General features: G+C 33.6%; 1 protein-coding gene across 1 annotated transcript in view; it reads right to left on the minus strand.

The window, feature by feature from the left end:
- Positions 1-255: 255 nt before the first annotated feature.
- The window catches only part of ITGA4 (integrin subunit alpha 4), a 29,859-nt gene continuing 13,045 nt past the window's right edge, over positions 256-17,069 (minus strand). The window contains exons 14-26 of the mRNA XM_032190009.1: positions 14,315-14,464; positions 13,066-13,142; positions 10,182-10,332; positions 9,480-9,578; positions 8,969-9,048; positions 8,576-8,662; positions 7,357-7,447; positions 6,551-6,658; positions 5,679-5,798; positions 4,175-4,294; positions 3,576-3,674; positions 3,260-3,379; positions 256-2,474 (exon numbers count right to left, since the gene is read on the minus strand). Coding sequence (XP_032045900.1) covers positions 2,382-2,474; positions 3,260-3,379; positions 3,576-3,674; positions 4,175-4,294; positions 5,679-5,798; positions 6,551-6,658; positions 7,357-7,447; positions 8,576-8,662; positions 8,969-9,048; positions 9,480-9,578; positions 10,182-10,332; positions 13,066-13,142; positions 14,315-14,464 — 1,395 coding nt within the window. The 3' untranslated portion in view covers positions 256-2,381. The remainder of the gene's footprint in view (positions 2,475-3,259; positions 3,380-3,575; positions 3,675-4,174; positions 4,295-5,678; positions 5,799-6,550; positions 6,659-7,356; positions 7,448-8,575; positions 8,663-8,968; positions 9,049-9,479; positions 9,579-10,181; positions 10,333-13,065; positions 13,143-14,314; positions 14,465-17,069) is intronic.

The raw sequence follows: 17,069 nt of genomic DNA on the forward strand, positions 1-17,069 counted from the left end.
AGAAGACATTCATGACATCCAGGTGGAGCCTCCCATTTCAGTTGATACCTGTTCTCCAAGTCACAGTGAGTAGTCTCCAATTATGCTCCTATAATTGATACTATATTGCATCAAATATTTTAATATTTGTGTCAATTCAAACTAAACTTCATAAAGCTGAGAAAAATATTCCAACTACATGCAGTAGATTTAACTGCTTTTATTACATAATTGAAAATTAACAAAATTTTTGAAAAAAAACAACAGCAGCATTCATGTGCTTAACTTGTTGGGATTCTCTTTATTCAAGTGAAACTGAGTGATACTTTATAATCTTGCCTTCCTCACGACAGTGTACATTCATTTTTTGTCAATCTTGTTTATAACAGCTAATTGATTTTTTTGCTTTATAGGCTAAAAATAGGCATCCAACATTTCCACATTAATAATCAAATCTGAATAGAAAACATTCCAAGGCAACATTATCCCGTTTACTGACTTACGTAAACTATTTCAAAGACAGATGCTTTAGTTTTGTTTCTTTGCATTGTTTGTACTAAAAAGAATTTTAATGCTTTTTCCAGTATTTGAGGTATATTTATACGCTGTAATATCAAACAAATTTCTCTTCAAAGATATTTTGGTTAAAGTGCAAAAATTCACTAAAGCCATTCGGAGGATAAACATTTTGTATATGTTTCATAGACTTGCAAGAAAATACTTAATTCTTCACACTTTATTTTGATTTTCTTTTTAAATACATAAACATTCATTTGTCCTTAATGTGCCGAAGGTTTTAAAGAGAAAAGTTACTTTAGCATACTTTAGAACCACAAGTTTGGCACCAAATCAAGTGAAAGGAAAGTCCAAAATGGTCCCCAATACCTTCAGAATCTGTGGACAATCTGGCTTTTATGGCACCAAATACACTCCATTAGAAAAATTGCTTGTTGAAGGCACAAAGTATTGCTTTTGAGTTAGAGGCTATTTTCCATATGGTGGTGCAGCTTCAAAGTGTTCGTACACGTTACGTTTGTTTCTCCTTGCAGTTCAGAAACTCATCAAGACAAGGCAAGAAAGGCCATATTGCATACTGCTGTTGCAATAGATCCAGCTATTGATGACATTGTACATTGTCCAGTTGAACTGGGAGCAGTCACTTTTTTTTTTTCCTGGATTATACTATTTATTTCACCAAAGCTAGGTGGCAGTGCAAACTTATCCAGCTGAAGAAACTTTCTGTAGTAGCAGAGCAGTGATTTGAACCATGTTTCTATTCCATCATTTGCCTTTCCAATGCGTGGCTTCTGAGGATGCTGGTTTGGATGGTATTTATCTGTAAACTTCACAAGAACCTAAGCTAGCTCTCCAAATGACTTACTAAATGCTTTCAGGTGGAGGATTGAAAGATAACATTTGGCCCAGTACAGTTGGCATTTGGAGTGTTTTGGGTACATATGTTTCTCTACCATGTGAAGTCTTTCTTTCAGATACTGGAAGAATAACAGTACTAAACACTACTATGCTAAGTATTATAGAAAATCTTCAAATAAATAAAAATAAATATTTGCTTATAAAAAACAAACCTCAGATAGAACTATTTCACTGCAGAAGTCCAAAACATCATGGTGCTGATAATTAAGGAAAGGACAACTAATTCTGTCATTTTTGTAAGTACCTCATTGAAAATGGCTACAAATTATGATGTCCAATACATTATTCTTTCTACAGCTGAGAGGATTGTGTACTGTAACCATACAAAATTCCCTGCTCTAAATCCACCTTTGACTTGCCTGGCTGTCTAAGTCTCTGCAATACTGTAGCTGTGTCTGTGAAGTCAAGCTTATGAGGGGTTACTTTTAGAAGCCCAAGAGAGCTTCTGATAGCTGTTTTCTACATCTGTGCACTCTACTTACTTATGGTCCTTCTATTGGTTTAAGCTACCTTACCCTTGTAAAATTGTCAAAGCAAGATGAGGGGGGATTTCTTCTTGAATGTCTAAACAAAATACTATTGAAACTTAAAAATGAATAGAATAATTCATGCTATTATGATTGAGATCCAATTTTCTAAGATTGGTCAAACTTTACTTTATAAGAACTCTTCGTTTTGGTAACTAATTATTCTTTCCTTTATCTTTAGTGTTCTGATGTTTGAAACCAGAGATGATATATATGGTATTTCAAATATTATTAAGACTTCAAAACTGAAACTGTTTTATCATTTTCATATTAGAAAAATAACTGTACATTAAGGTGTAGTCTTCCATACAGATCAAGAAAATAAAGTGTATTTTGTAAGAGCAAGTGAGCTCATGACCTGTTTTCATTTCATTGGTGTTTCTTCTGTGACTTAACCTGAAAATTAATTCTTCATTTCAAAATGAGCTTTTATTTGCCCTCTTAGTTGTCTTTGTTCCCACTTGTAAAACTCCAGCTGTCTCTTTTGTTCTTGTCCTGAGGGACCGGTTTGTATTGCCTTTTGAAGAAGCCAATCTGAAATACATAATTTTGGAATCTGTTAGTGTATGTCAGCAGATCTTTGTTATCAAATATAAACAGTATAACATGAACTAAAATAAAAAGCATATTGTGCTTTCAAATGGATGGTATATGCCATTGTTTTGTCATTACCAAGTAATCAATTGTTATTCATCAATTAAAAAGGAGTTGTTTTTAATTTTAACATTCAGGGATGGGTTATACTCTCCTGCTGTGAGGAGTAAGAAAAAGTGGACTGTGAACTGTCCATATAATTTTATTTTACGTTTTTTTTTAATGTGAAATGGTAAAAAGGTGTTCCAGTTTAATTTGCTTCATTTCTATACTTCCCAGGAAAAACAATGAATGAAGAAAGTCTGCATGTAAGTAAAGGCAGCAAGCTCTTAATTATTTGCTAGAGAAGCTGCTTCCTTCATAGTTTTCTTTGTTTACTAGCATAGGATATTTTACTATTTATGCATCAGTTTAAAACATTTTGCTCTGGCAAGAAACTATTTTGTTGATGATTTTGGATCATGTGTCAAGGAGCACCACCCCACAAAAACTAATCATTTGATATTAAATTATATGAATCATTTACAAACAATAGATATCACCTCTTCCTGTTTTTTTTTTTGTGCTAAAATGAAGGAAAATGAGGGAGTATTTAGGTTTTTATAGAAAGGACAGATCATACTAAAATACTGTTTTATCTTTTAAAGCTGCATTAACAGATCTACAGATCCATCAACAGTTTGAATTCCTTACTCGAGAGCAACTGAGAAATACTGAAAACCTACCTTCCATAATATAAATGAAAGAAGCAAAAACAAGGTAACGCCAGCTATTAAGCCTATTCCAATAATTAGCACAGTAACGTGGTATTTTGGCTTTTGGTGGTGCACTCCTTCTAAATAGACCTGTAAAGTGGAAAATAAGTTTAGTATTATTATTTCTTTCTAAATGATGCTAAAACAAACTAGAAAAATGAATTAAATTCTCAAATAATTAATGCTGTGTTCATTCTCTGTATATAGATATGTACAGAATTCCACCATTGCTGTTTTTTTTTCTAGTTTAACAATTTTATCATGGATTCAGTAAGAAATTTCTTACATATGCTACTTGCTTGTCCTTGTGTAGTTCAATAACTTTCGCATTTTTTTCTGGTGAGGCTGTTGCTCTGACTTCGAACTTCAGTGCTGATACATCATCCTGATTTTAAACAACAACAACAAAAATCACATATCTTTTCAACACATTAATTCTTACCCAGCAAAAATGGTAACACAGCTGCTCTCAGAAACAGAATCTCACACAAGCACACATGGCTTCATGCCTTTTTCTGATCACAAAACAAATTAGTACCAGAACCTGGAAAAAAGCCCAGTTGGGTTTTGCTTAATACCACATCCATGCTGCTTTTCTTAGAAAATTGTAATTATGAGTTGGAATTAAATCCCAATCCTACATAACCCAGCCAGAATAGGCAAAGTAATATATACTATAAAATTAAGTGATAATCTAAAATACATCTTTTTTGGTGGTTTGCACTTTCATATAACACTTCTAAATTTAGCATTGAAAAAGATAAAATATGTACTACCTATCATTATTCTAATGCTACTGTTTGACAAAAGAAAAAAAAAAAATTTATGCAGACAATACAAATACGCCTTGAAACATGCCTTGTAAGTATGAAAAATTCACATTACCATTTCTAAAAGTGAAGGAGTAGCCTCCAGCTGCAACTGAATGGTTGCTTCTTTTCCACTTTCCATGTTTCCAAGCTTGCAAAGTATTTGTAAGCAAAGACTGTCATTTTTCATGCAGTACTGTAGAGGGGAGGGAAAGATTACAATTGAAGTTTATCAATTTTATCTTTGTTAAGATTAAAGACACTCAGGAACTGATTAAATCAAAAGCTTTATGTTTGTTCTTTAAAGGTCACAGTGTAGCTCTTTACTGTCATCCCATTTGCAACCCATGGACTGTTACATCCTAGGTGCTAAAGAAACAGTACAAGGTGCCAAGCTAATTGTTGTTGAACATAACAGGTCATTTTTTCTTAAAAAGGGACGAAAAATGGTGATTGTAATAATTTGTTTATATGTTTCTACAGTTATTTCAAATTAGCTTATACTAAGAATGATGTATGACAGTGACTATGATACACAGCAGAAGTAGCATAATTGATTATTTCTTAAATACTGCAGTGTGAGACGGCATTCATACACTGACAGCTAGCACTATTTCACACACTTTTGAAGGAAAAAAACAACCAACAACACATGCCTTTACATGATTATATTCTTTGTCCAAGACTGCAAAGCCTAAAGTTCTCATTTGAAAGAAACACTTTTGATACTTTAGGGCAGGATCACCCTCAAGCAGTGTTTGATGTTCCTGTAGTATGCTTACCTGAAGCCCCACATTAAAGTATTTTTAAAATGTCTAGCTTCTTTTAAGATTTAAGTATTAAAGCTGTACTTTATTATCAAGTTCTAGGACATTGAAAATTCCATGAGAACAAACCCTTGGAAATGTACCACTTGAACAGTTCTTCTTGTTTGGTCTACATAGTCAAGTATCTGATCACCAAGCAAGGATAAACTCAAACAGGCCAGGTATGTATGATACTGTCTCAGCCTCCCAATTATTTTTAATAGGAGCTTTCTGAGCCAAAAAATGATTTCTATATATTCTGTAATACTCAATGACTGTCAGTCCTGTTAACTTGTATGTTCTCCCTTGAAATTCACTTTTATTTTTAGCATTCACAACATCCTTTAGTAAGAAGTTCTACCATGAGTACTGCTTGCCTTTCATGATACTTTTTTGATGTTGAAAAGGCAATGAATGTTTGATCTGCATCATCTGCACAGTAAAGACTCTTTCCATATACATAACTTTCCATTTGTCATTGAATTTCATCTGCTGTTCTCTTTGCCCACTCATTTGGTTACATAACACTTCTGCAGTTCTTTCTAGGTGCCTGTCATCCATACCCATTTCAGTGACATGGCATTAATCAACTTCCTCTCCTCAGTTCTCACCTCTTCCACTAAGTCACTTATGACTATGCTGAACATATCACAGGTCCCAGCACAAATCCTTGGAAGACTGCTCTGGTGACTTCATTATACAAGATATACCAGTACCTTTAGGCTCATTCATACAATCATTCAGTTGCTACTTATGCTAAAAGATAGACCTTACCATGTGTCTCTTAGCAGCCTTTGAAAAGAAGGTGACAACATCCTTTAATATGTTTCTAGCTTTTTCTGTTGCATTACAGTTTCTGGGATATTTATTGTAGGAACATTGTCCACCTGTTGTCTGGAAACAAAAATATCACAATCACTGCTTGCTTTTAAACATCATGTAATAAACAGAAGACAAGTTTCTGAAAAGCAAGAGCTTAAAAAGAAGGCAACATTTACTTTCAGAATTCTAAAATACATGGGCTGAAGATTGTCCTAATCTTGTTCACTCTGCTTCACCATAGCTAACATACTTCTACATTTCCCTGTTGCACAGAATGTTTTGGGAAGGAAATATAATAAGCTAGAAAGGGTCTTGAGGTTTTTTGTGCTCATTTGAGTCAACTACTGTTGGCATATATAGACATAAGGCATCTGTTGTACCCTATTTTAGCTGATTCTTATGAATATATTAATGTTATACAAAGGAAGGACTGTGTACTGTATGTTCTGCATAACAATAAGTGTCTGTTTTAATACGAAATAACTAAGGGTGATGAACTAATCTTTAAAGAATTATCCAATGCAGAAATACCTTGACTTTATTTTCATTTTTTATTTTTATTTTTTTAAATACACTATACTCTGGTACTTATTTGCAGGAACAAACTGGCAAACACACACCACAGATGCATGCCAAAGACCAAGCTTTGCACAGATGGATCCACTGAATTCAGTGGCACTCTACTACGAACCTAAGCTACTAGGTAGGTTTGAAAGAAAGTAATAGAAATAGAAATTTAATACACACTTTGTAGCTAGTCCTGTTATGCTATGTTTTCATAGAACTTTATAGAGATAATAAAATACTAAATAACCTGTGCTTACCTTGATATCCAATATGTTGAATAATTTGAAGTCATTGGGTGGAAAAGCATTAGGTATCATTATTTCTAAGTTTATATTTGGAGCCATACTTGGTCCTGCACTGATAACCTTGTGAGGAAGAAAGTTAAACAATTTAGATTTAATTCACGGTAGCTATTCAACTAACAAATATATTTATATAAAATGTATGAACTTTACAGAAGTGGGTAGCACCTGCATTGTTAAGCTGACGTGAAACTGAATTCTGCTAGGAGCTGTTTAAAAAGATGAGTTGCTTGATTTATTCTACAGACTTACTGAATACTTCACTTCTCTGAACCAAATGAGTGGTGTGTACTTTTGATGACTGCCCTGAGGTCATACAGACTGCCTTCCGGGAAAACGTGCAAAAAGAACTAAGAGATTAATGTCTATCTCCTGCTTTTAATCCATTGGAGACAAATCTGATACCTATAGATCCTCTTATAAGTAGCTCCTAGTTTCTTTTGCTTACTCTAACATAATTCCTTTTAAAACGTTTCCTAATGGAAACAGGGGCAAGTCAGAACTGCTCTACCACTTTCAATTTTGCATGTGTATTTCCTTTTCTGACCATTCAGTGGAAGAGTGTCCAGGCCAAACAAAAGGATTCTAAGAGGGATTAACAGCCACTTTCCATCATTAATGCCTAAAAATTGCTTTTTGCCCTTGTACTTCTAAAAACGTATTGACCTTACTGACTATGCAGACTGTTTTTATATACACTGAAAATCTAAGCATTAATCTTCAAAATGAGGATAATAAGGTTTACAAAGAAAAGCTCTTACATGGAAAGTGAAGTTGATATTCTCCTCCATACAAGTAAGCGGTGACTCTTTCTCATTTGTTCCATAAACAAACGAAGCTGGTGTCACAAATCTAAAACAGTTCAGAAATTATGTAGTAGATTTGATACACAGCATTAACATAACTTTCTGCTCCATACTATCTCCAGTAAGGTTAATTCTAAGAAAAGAATTACCTGAGTTTGCAGTTACGTAAAGCCTGGAACAGAGTAGAAGGCCTCTATTTTTGTACAGTTTATTTTAAAAAGGCAGATTAACCAAAAGTTACAAACCAAAAACTAATATCCATGAACATACCACAACAAACCCAGAATATGGTTCATGGTAAGCAAGGCATGCGATGTAACAGTCTAATTTCACATTGAGAAAAGCATCTCTGGAGCAGAAGGAGCAATGTTTTGAGAAAGTTGCTCTTCTCTTCAACATCTAACCGAGGTATCTCTTGTTTCCTTACTGGCTTTCAGTTCTATATTCATCTCCATCTTAAGTTTTCAAAATTAATTTGCATTTTTCAGGACTGTTTGTTCCAGAGGAACAATAAAAGGCATCTAGAGAAAGTTGCTATAAAAGTCTGATATATCTTTGTTTTCTTCCTGAGATATTTAATTGGATAGTCAAGTAAAATACAGCTGCAAAACTCACTGTGTTAGAATTAGTAACTGATGCCATCTGTTACTGGAGTAATTGACAGAATATCTATTTTAGTTCTTAGATTAGCATTCATTTATCATACTCAGTGTGTAAGACCCTATTTATGCATTTTTTCAAAATTCTTTTGTGGCTTTGTGTGTGCGTGTGATTAAGTCCTTCAGTGAGGTTTCTCACACATTTTTTTTGTAAGAAACTGATGTAAACATCCTGCCCAGCTCTTCAGTTTTGAAAAAAACATTTGTTTAAAGAAAACCAAATGAATTAGTACTGCTATGCTGTTATTAAAGAAATGCCTACTTCTATTTAAAATATTCCAGTTCTCAAAAAATACTAGACAGAGACAAATCCAAAGCACCACTGATACTATTGGTCTCATCCCACAATACTGGAAACAAAACCTTAGAAGTGGATGGGGCAGACTGCAGAATAGCTGTGCCATCTCACTCCCAGGATTTTTCAGCTACTCTATGCCTCTGCTTAAGAGCTTTGGGAATTCAGAATAGTAAGAAAACAAGTTTTATGGACATAAGTATCACAATCGTTGACTTACCCATGAGCATTTAATTCAATCTCGTACTTCAGAGGTACAGCTAAGGTTAGTGTGTTATCCAGTAACATGTTTCCATCTTCATTTTTGCTATAAAAACGGTGAGAGAAATATTAATATAAAATGCATTATCGTATGCTATGCACTATTTCTATCAACGAATTCCAAATTTATCTTCAAGCTTATTAAAACAAAACCATTTTATCATTAACAACGTATTAAAATACATTAAAAGATTTTATACAAGCAGAAACCTAATTTTTATTTTGTTTCGTAATTTCCCTTTCTCTACAGATTTTGGAATGGATGTTCTTTCTTGCAGTCTTTCCAGTGTTCTCTATTCTGTTTTCCAAAGCTGCAAGTATTTTTCAATGAGCATTTCTTATTATACATTACCAGCTAGCATTAATGATGATATTGAGGTCGTCATCTGCTCTGGTAAATGAGCTGGCATCCAAGAGGAAACTTAAATCCAGCTGCAGAGACAAAAAAAATAAAAATGTTTATATTAAATAATAGTGTGTCTTAACACAGTTTTAATCAAAATATTTTCTTAAATTCATTTAGAATTTCTCGCTCTTTCTAAAAAAAATCCAGATTAAGAAAATACTTGCTTTTTGCATCTTCCAGTCCTTTTCTATTACCTTTACACATTTGTTCATAGTGTTAGGTCAACTTGTTTAGAACGCCAACCACAATCACGTGACACACAATACAAAGAACATTGTCCCTTAATTAATTCAGAAATGTTCACGTAACTAATTTTAAAAGGAACAGGGAGATTCAGATACCAACACAATAACAGATATCAGTTGGGAATGAGGGAGATTTTGCAAGACTTTTTTTTTGTGAAATCATAGTAACATACTTAAGGTGTTTTAAAGCAGGAACTTCATGCATACCTTACCTTTGATTTTTGATCAACATACAAATAGCCAACGCTGCACTCAAGTTTCACTACATTAATTTCTTTGTCTACTACTTCACAATGTATCTGTTTTTCTTCCTAAAACGATGGAAAATTACTAGTGATTAAAATTACTTCTTTCAGACATTTCCAGTTACATGCACAGACTAAAATTGGTTGGTTTTTTTTTGTCTAAAATAGGCGTTTCACTAACGACATATAGAGAATATCTGTAATATTCATGACTACTTTAACATATCTTTACATTGACTAATGCATCCCTTTAAATCCAACGTCTGAAAGGTGTGGGTGATGGACATTCTACACAGAGCACTGTGGGATCATTTAAAAAGACGGAAAGTGAGAACAATTCGATCTGTGACTTTTTCATAAGACTGTATGTGAAAAAGGTCAGATTAAACAAGATCTTTGTGATCACTGGAAACACATCTGGAAAACAATTTTTTCTTGTATTTTTTACCATTATATCTTGATACTGATTAAATGGCACCTATTCTGTGGTTTACGTAGCTAAGCATCTAAGAACATTAAAAGTGGTTTTGTCAGCCATTTTAGGGTATGTGAGGGGTTAATTCTCAGTATCTAAGGAAACTCAACAATCCATTATGATATTTAGAAAATGTCTGGTTGAGAAATAAAAATATCAAAGGATTACTCTTTGACAGATTTTCTTGTACTTACCAATTCTAAAACTCGAATGAAATAAAGGCCTTTAGGGACTTGAATGTGGAGGACAGTTTCATATGCATCATCTCCGACATTGTGCAGAGAAACATTCAGCAACAACGTCTTCGTACTTCCAACAGCAAGATAGGTCTTCTTATCATGAGGTCTATAAAAATAAAGATCATAATATCAGTGAAAAATTATTCTCTATACAGAATATAAGAAAAAAAAAATCTCCTGTTCCTTTAGTTAATATCATCTGGTTCTGAAAATGCTGAGCTGGAAATCACTAAGAAAGCATTTATTCACTCCTCTTAACTGAAGTTATGATAACAGATGATTGGTCAACTGCTGCACTGTGCCTTTCAAGGCCTGAGGTTATTAATGTGAACAGTGTTATCAGACCTATCATGCTTCTGGCTTTCACAGCATAGGGCCTTTCCTTTACAGAAGAGAATAGCAATATGCTACTGCTGCAGTATTTTCAGATATTATTTCAAAATCTGTTCAAATTAATACGTCACAGGCCACAAGAAGGGTAAATGATTGTGCCTATCTTGTGATCTATGTAATGTTCTGTAATCATGTTACAAGTCCAGACACCCTGTGAGGGTCTAAAAGTAAACTTCAGCTTGACATTAAAGTTTAATTAAGACTTGTAGAAGGGTTGCCTAGAAATAGACATTTATCAGATACTCTGGCTCGAAACCAAAGCATTAGTCACTGAACACCTTTGGGAAAGAAGCTGGCACTTAGACAAGCAACAGAAGGTAAAAGCACTGCATAAGCAGATAGGTTCCAAGACAAAAGCGAATTAAAGAGAAACACAATGTTAACATTTCAGTAGCTTGATTAAATTTAGGTTACATTTTAAAGTTATTTTACTACTTATATGCTTAGCATTCAGTCCTCTTATACGCATTAAAGCCAAGCTCATTAACAAGACACCATCATAAAGATGCCTCCCAGCTTAACACACAAGTACACAAAAGCACCAGGTGCACATCTGGGACTAAACAAAGCTGAACCAGAGCTTTACCCTGGTAATCATATTTCATTCTTCATTAAAAAATGCATGATGAAGACTAGAAATTTACAGAGCAGGCCAAAATCTGAGCTATTTAAACAGAACATGATAGTGTATACATGAAGACTCATAACTCAGTAAGTAAAGCATTACATTGACACTGCTATTTGATTTCATTCTTTTAAGACTGAAAGTGTTTGCTTTGCTGTTCAAGGATAATGAATGCATTCTGTCTAGACAAAATAAATTAATGCTTCACAGCTAACTAGTTTTTAATCAAGATACCAGGGGCACAATGTAATTTAAGGTGATACTTCACACTTTATCAAGATATTTAGCCTATTTATTAAGGCTGAAAAGCTGCTACCAATACCTAATGCCAAGCAGGTATGTTATAATCTATTTTCCTTTCTTAGAGATTTGAAGTAGTTACAAAATTGCATTGCTAACATCACAAATGGAAATGCTGCACAATCTTTCTTTCTGAAAAGTTTATGGAAAGTGTAAGAAAATGAAAGGGCTTAAGGTTCATGCTGTAGGCTATGCCTTAAAGTAGACAGGAAGATGCTCATCTTCTGAAATCTATGAAGATGAAAAAGCTTATGCTCAGGATCACTCAGGTGTGATTAATCAGCATTGTGTGTTTGCTATCATCTTTTGGTGTCGTTTTAGGTTGTGCCTCATATGAGATAAACCCAGTATCTCGATTAAAGTAGAATCAACTTAAAATTACATAGGAAAATCCAGGCCTCACATAAAGCACCAAACTAGCTGAGATACACAAGAGGTACAACTTTTCTGTCTTTGCACACCAATAGCCCACGGTTCTTGCTTCAAAGTATAATATTGAATAAAGAAAAAGGTTGTGATGATAAAATGTAATTTATAATCAAATCATTAAAACGTATGGTGAAATGTTGGTACATGGCTTAAAACTTTCTAAATATGATGCCAAATGGAAGTATCTCTCACAAAACATTGCTTAGTGTAGTAGAGATTTTTCAAGACAGTAATAATTGTAATACTTTTAAAGTGCCTTAATGATCTTATATAATAAAAGCATTTAAACACAAAACCTAATTGGAAGGAATGGAAAAAAATGAAACACCCTAAAAGGGATCTTGAAAAGTGTTGGGCTGTAAATGAAAAAAAGCTACCAAAAATATTTTTTGAAAAACGCAAGCTAATTCATGTAGGAAAAAGAGTCACAACCTTGCATAATAACTATCTGGTGTCTCAATCAGCAGTATAAAAATGAAGATGTAATATTTTTTAAGTAAATGAAGAAAAGGAACCACTTAATTATTTATTTTATTATTTAAATTTTTATTTATTTATTTTAATTTAATTTTTATTATTTAATTTAATTATTAATTAATTAATTTATTATTTAATTATTTATAATTGAAAGGATAAACATAGCAATGTCTTAGTAGAAAACTTAAGTATCTTCTTTGTACAGTGCAAGTATAGTACCTTCATAAAAGCAGCAGAAATAATTGAGTTGTCAAAATATTGGCAGTTACAAGGCCTACCTATTGAGTGTGCATTGTACTCCATATCTTAGCACATTAACGTATGAACCACAGAACACAAGTTTACCCTTTTGTCAAGCTGGTAGTACTTTCTGAGCTGTAAAGTCTTCTAATTATGCAAGAACATATGTACAAATATTTACATTTCTTATACATTTCCTGAAACATTTATAATTTACAAACCATTCTTCAACTAAACAGGTTTTTCTTCCTCATACGTTTCTGGGAGTCCATTGTCTACTTTTGCAAATTCATTTTATATTTGAAAGATTAAGTAACAATTTAAATAAAATCTTATTGAACTTCTTTCTGCAAATGAAAGCCAGACCATACTTACTTTGGAAAAGCCACTTTTCCAGAAACTCTCAAGTCAGCAGAACAATTCTCTTGGGAGCAAAATCTTGCAAAAACAAACTATAAAAGACCAAAGGGAAAAAAAAAAAAAAAAAAAAAAAAAGCACTTTAGTATACTATGCATATTATGAAACGAACATATCACCTTGTTACCAAGTATCTGGAATTAGCTAATAACTAATAGTCCTAGGAACAATTGCTTTTAATCATTTGCAGACACATTCTGAGAAAAACTACAGAGAGGCCCTCCATGCTGGAGCTTAATCTGTCAGACTTGTGGGTGTATGTTCAGTTAATTTTAAAACGAGTACAAAAGAAGGGCAGAGCATTTTAGAGGATCCAGAACTGAGGTCCCTGCAGTATCAATACAATATGACAATAAAATACGACAGTAACTTTTGAAAGGGAGTTCTATTACACAAATTTTACCTAGCAAACTGTAGGTATCATGAGATACCATGTGTCTATGCCTTGATTATCAGTATGCCATAGAGCACATTGATATCACTTGTCACTATATCCAGCAATGGTCTCTCTGTGGTTCCTAAAACAAAATTTTGGAAGATGAAAAGGAAAACATTGACATTTAAAAGGAGCTTTCAAATATCTCAGAGTTCTGACAGTCAACTGTATCTGAATTACATAAAGCTTACTGTTTGTGAAAAGTCATAATATTTTTATGAACATATGGTAGTTAATAACTCAAATTATCCTCACTATTTCTTAAGTCAATAATCTTTTTTTTTTTTTTTTTTAAATTAAAATGGTAGATTTCATATTCGTTTAAGGATACAGCATACACCATTTTTCCCCCCGACTTTCCATTGAGAATTAGGAATACCTTCACAGAAAGAATATGTCAGCAACGTTGTTGAAACAGTTCAAGATTAATAGCAGCGTAATAGTGTGTACTTAACATAGAATTCCTTTTAAAGGACAGTTTTATCTTGGAAAGTAACTCCTGCAGTCAAAAAAGAATGAATATTTCTACAAGTGAGGTTCATACTGAAATTTGATATTGTTCTGAGGTATATTACCAGTGCTACAATTAATTTTAGTGAAAATTTACCCATGTTTTTAGCATGCAGGTTTATTAAGATCAAAAGATTAGGTGATGTTTTAGAAAATGCATTCCTTCATAAGCTATTGTTGTGGGAAGCTTTTTTTTGAAACTAAAGATTCAAATGTGAATACTTACTTACTACATTTGAAAGAAGAAATCATACACTAACCTTGCTTTTTATAACATCTTTTTCTTTCCTCCTTTGAAGAACTGGTTGAAGTGGAGAAAATTCTTGAGTGTTTCTTTTCTGTAGAATATGTTGCCCCAGATGATAACTTGCTTCAACATGTATAGGAGTCAAGATATCCCTTACATCTTTCTATGAAAATTGGAAACCTAATGAGTTAATCATATAAGACAAGACATGTATGCATATGTCTTAAAAATTACGAGGAGCCCTAGAACTATGTTAAACAGAAACTTTTTTTTTTAATAGAAAATAATTTCCTATGCCATATGGTTCATATATTTTTCCAGACATCTTTGTTACTGAAAGAGGTAATCAGAAATGCAGAAAATCGTAATACATTTAGTGACAACATCAGGAATTTTGTAACAAATTCTTTTATTAAAAATGTTTGATTGGATAGTGATCTATATTACTTCCATCCAAAATACTGCCCTAACATGCCTATGAAATGTTGTACTGCCCAATTACAAAAATAGGCAAAAGTAGGCTAAAAGGGTAAAAAGTTGAACAGTGGGATAATTCCAAACAAAAACAATGGGTTTTTCCCTATATCAAATTAAAAGGAGTTTTCACACAGTACTACTAAATCTTTCCATGATGGCATTTTACTCTTCTGCCTTTGAGTACTTCTAATTCTGTATTAAGATTAAATTCAATAAGTGACCATTTTGATATGAAACCTTGACTTGTGTGGGAGCTCAAAGCCCAAACTATTTGTTTGTGAAATCTGAACAGCTTGAAGCACTGCGCACTAACAATAGCAAACCTGACTGAATTATTCCCTAAGAATGTACGACAGATTCACTGTACAATTCACTGATTGTCCCTCCACGTGGCCACTGTTCTAATTCTTATCTGCAAGCTTGCTTTGACCAAATCACGTGTAATGTAATTCATAATTTTCCACAAGGTCTTCTCTGCATCTGCTTTATATTATTTTCACTATACTAATTAGCCATTAATTACTATTTACTTAAAATACATAAAACGTACATGCTTTTTTTTCGTAAGGATTGTATTCAACATTTACACTTAGCTTTAGGAGCTTCATACAAGCTTTCATACAGAAACCTCAGTGGGTTGAAGAAGATGCTTATACTGTTGTTAATTAACAATTACAAATAAAATTGAGCTATATGGAAGTAAAAATAGTAATGATAGACTATAGGAGGTGATGTGCCAAATCATATCTTTCCTCTTACACAAATGCATGCTGATGCTGCTATGGCAATCTGTACAAGGTCAGCTGTCAGTCAGACCTCTCTTAGCTTACACAACTCTTGTAAAGAAGTGGGCAATTTGCCATTGCTCCTTTAAGTAACATTCACTTAGGTGCAACTAACAATTGAGATGCATTTGGGCAATTTTCCAGGAGGTAACACAGGCTTTCCATTCTAACCCAAAGCTTTATCTTGAAGAATTGGCTTCTGATGATGTCATAAGCAAAACAGAAGTAAAGGAAAGGAAGAAAATACATGGAAGACTTCTTCCCTGCTGTTTCTTTCTAGCTGTAGAAGATTACATCTATTTCCCAGCCTCTGCTCAGGATCAATTGCACCAGTTATCCTAATAGATGTTTGTTCTAAAAAGTCACAGAATTGCTACTTGAAGATTTTTAAAAAAGGGACAGGCAAGCTAACACATTGTTTTATTACCCTCTTTTCTACTTCATATTCCCTGTCCTTAGAATTTCTTTAAAGAATTCTTTTCCTCCTTAGATAATGCCTTACAGGAGATAAATCTATTTTTTTTTCCTGAGTTTAATAAAAGGTGATTCTTCTCTGTCCGCTAGGTTTCATTCGATTGTATTTTAGGACTTCAAGTTCTTCTAATTTATTCTCCTTTTTTTTTTTTTTTTTTTTTTTTTTGTGGAATAGGGTTTCTAAGATGTTTGATATATTAAATCACTTTATTCTTTCTTGTTCAGTAAATGGTCTTATTATCTCTGTCCAGACAGCATCTATTTTTATGTTCAAGACAAGTCCTTCATTCATCCTTTAGAGGGATACAACAAGCATGAATACTGCATTTCACTTGCTCTAGGTGACTTAAAGGCTACTATTGGAGTTAGGATCTCACTGACTACATTTTTACTAACCTATTTCCAAGTCAGAACCATCCTTAAATTCAAAGGATGGCTGCTGTTGGATCAAACTCTACTTCTGGGAAACCAACAGCTGACTTCCTGATGCAGAGTGGCTGGCGTCATCTCTACTACTGATGTTGGTACATGTCTCCCTGCCTGGCTGACAGCTCACAGGTCTCCAATAACCTGCTGCTGAACACCCGCTTCTGCTGGCAGCACCGCTACCTCTGTGCCATCTCCTGCAAAGCAATTCTACCACGAAGTTGTTGTGGAAAAAAAAAATTCCACAACAAAGTTGTTTCTGTACCTTCACGGACAGAATGGAAACTACATTCACTACTTATCTGGTCCAGGATTAAGCTTCAGTCTATGATGTCATCCATAACAAAGTGAAAAAAGAAGTCAAAATATGCTCATGTCCTACTTTATCACTGTGATTATTATTGTTATGCACATTTTCTCTGACAGAAGAGATGGCAGGCCCACCGACTTCCCCAGAGAAAGCTAAATTGGCATCAGAACTACAAGGTATTAATTGTAGAAGTTATGAACACAAATATTTTACTTCAGAAATTATGTGATGCAACTGTAAACAAAACAAGTTATTTTGCAGCAGGTGTGCTTTCAAAGGAGAACAATGGATTTACA

Source organism: Aythya fuligula, chromosome 6 (genome assembly GCF_009819795.1).
Source record: "Aythya fuligula isolate bAytFul2 chromosome 6, bAytFul2.pri, whole genome shotgun sequence".
Lineage (NCBI taxonomy): Eukaryota > Metazoa > Chordata > Aves > Anseriformes > Anatidae > Aythya > Aythya fuligula.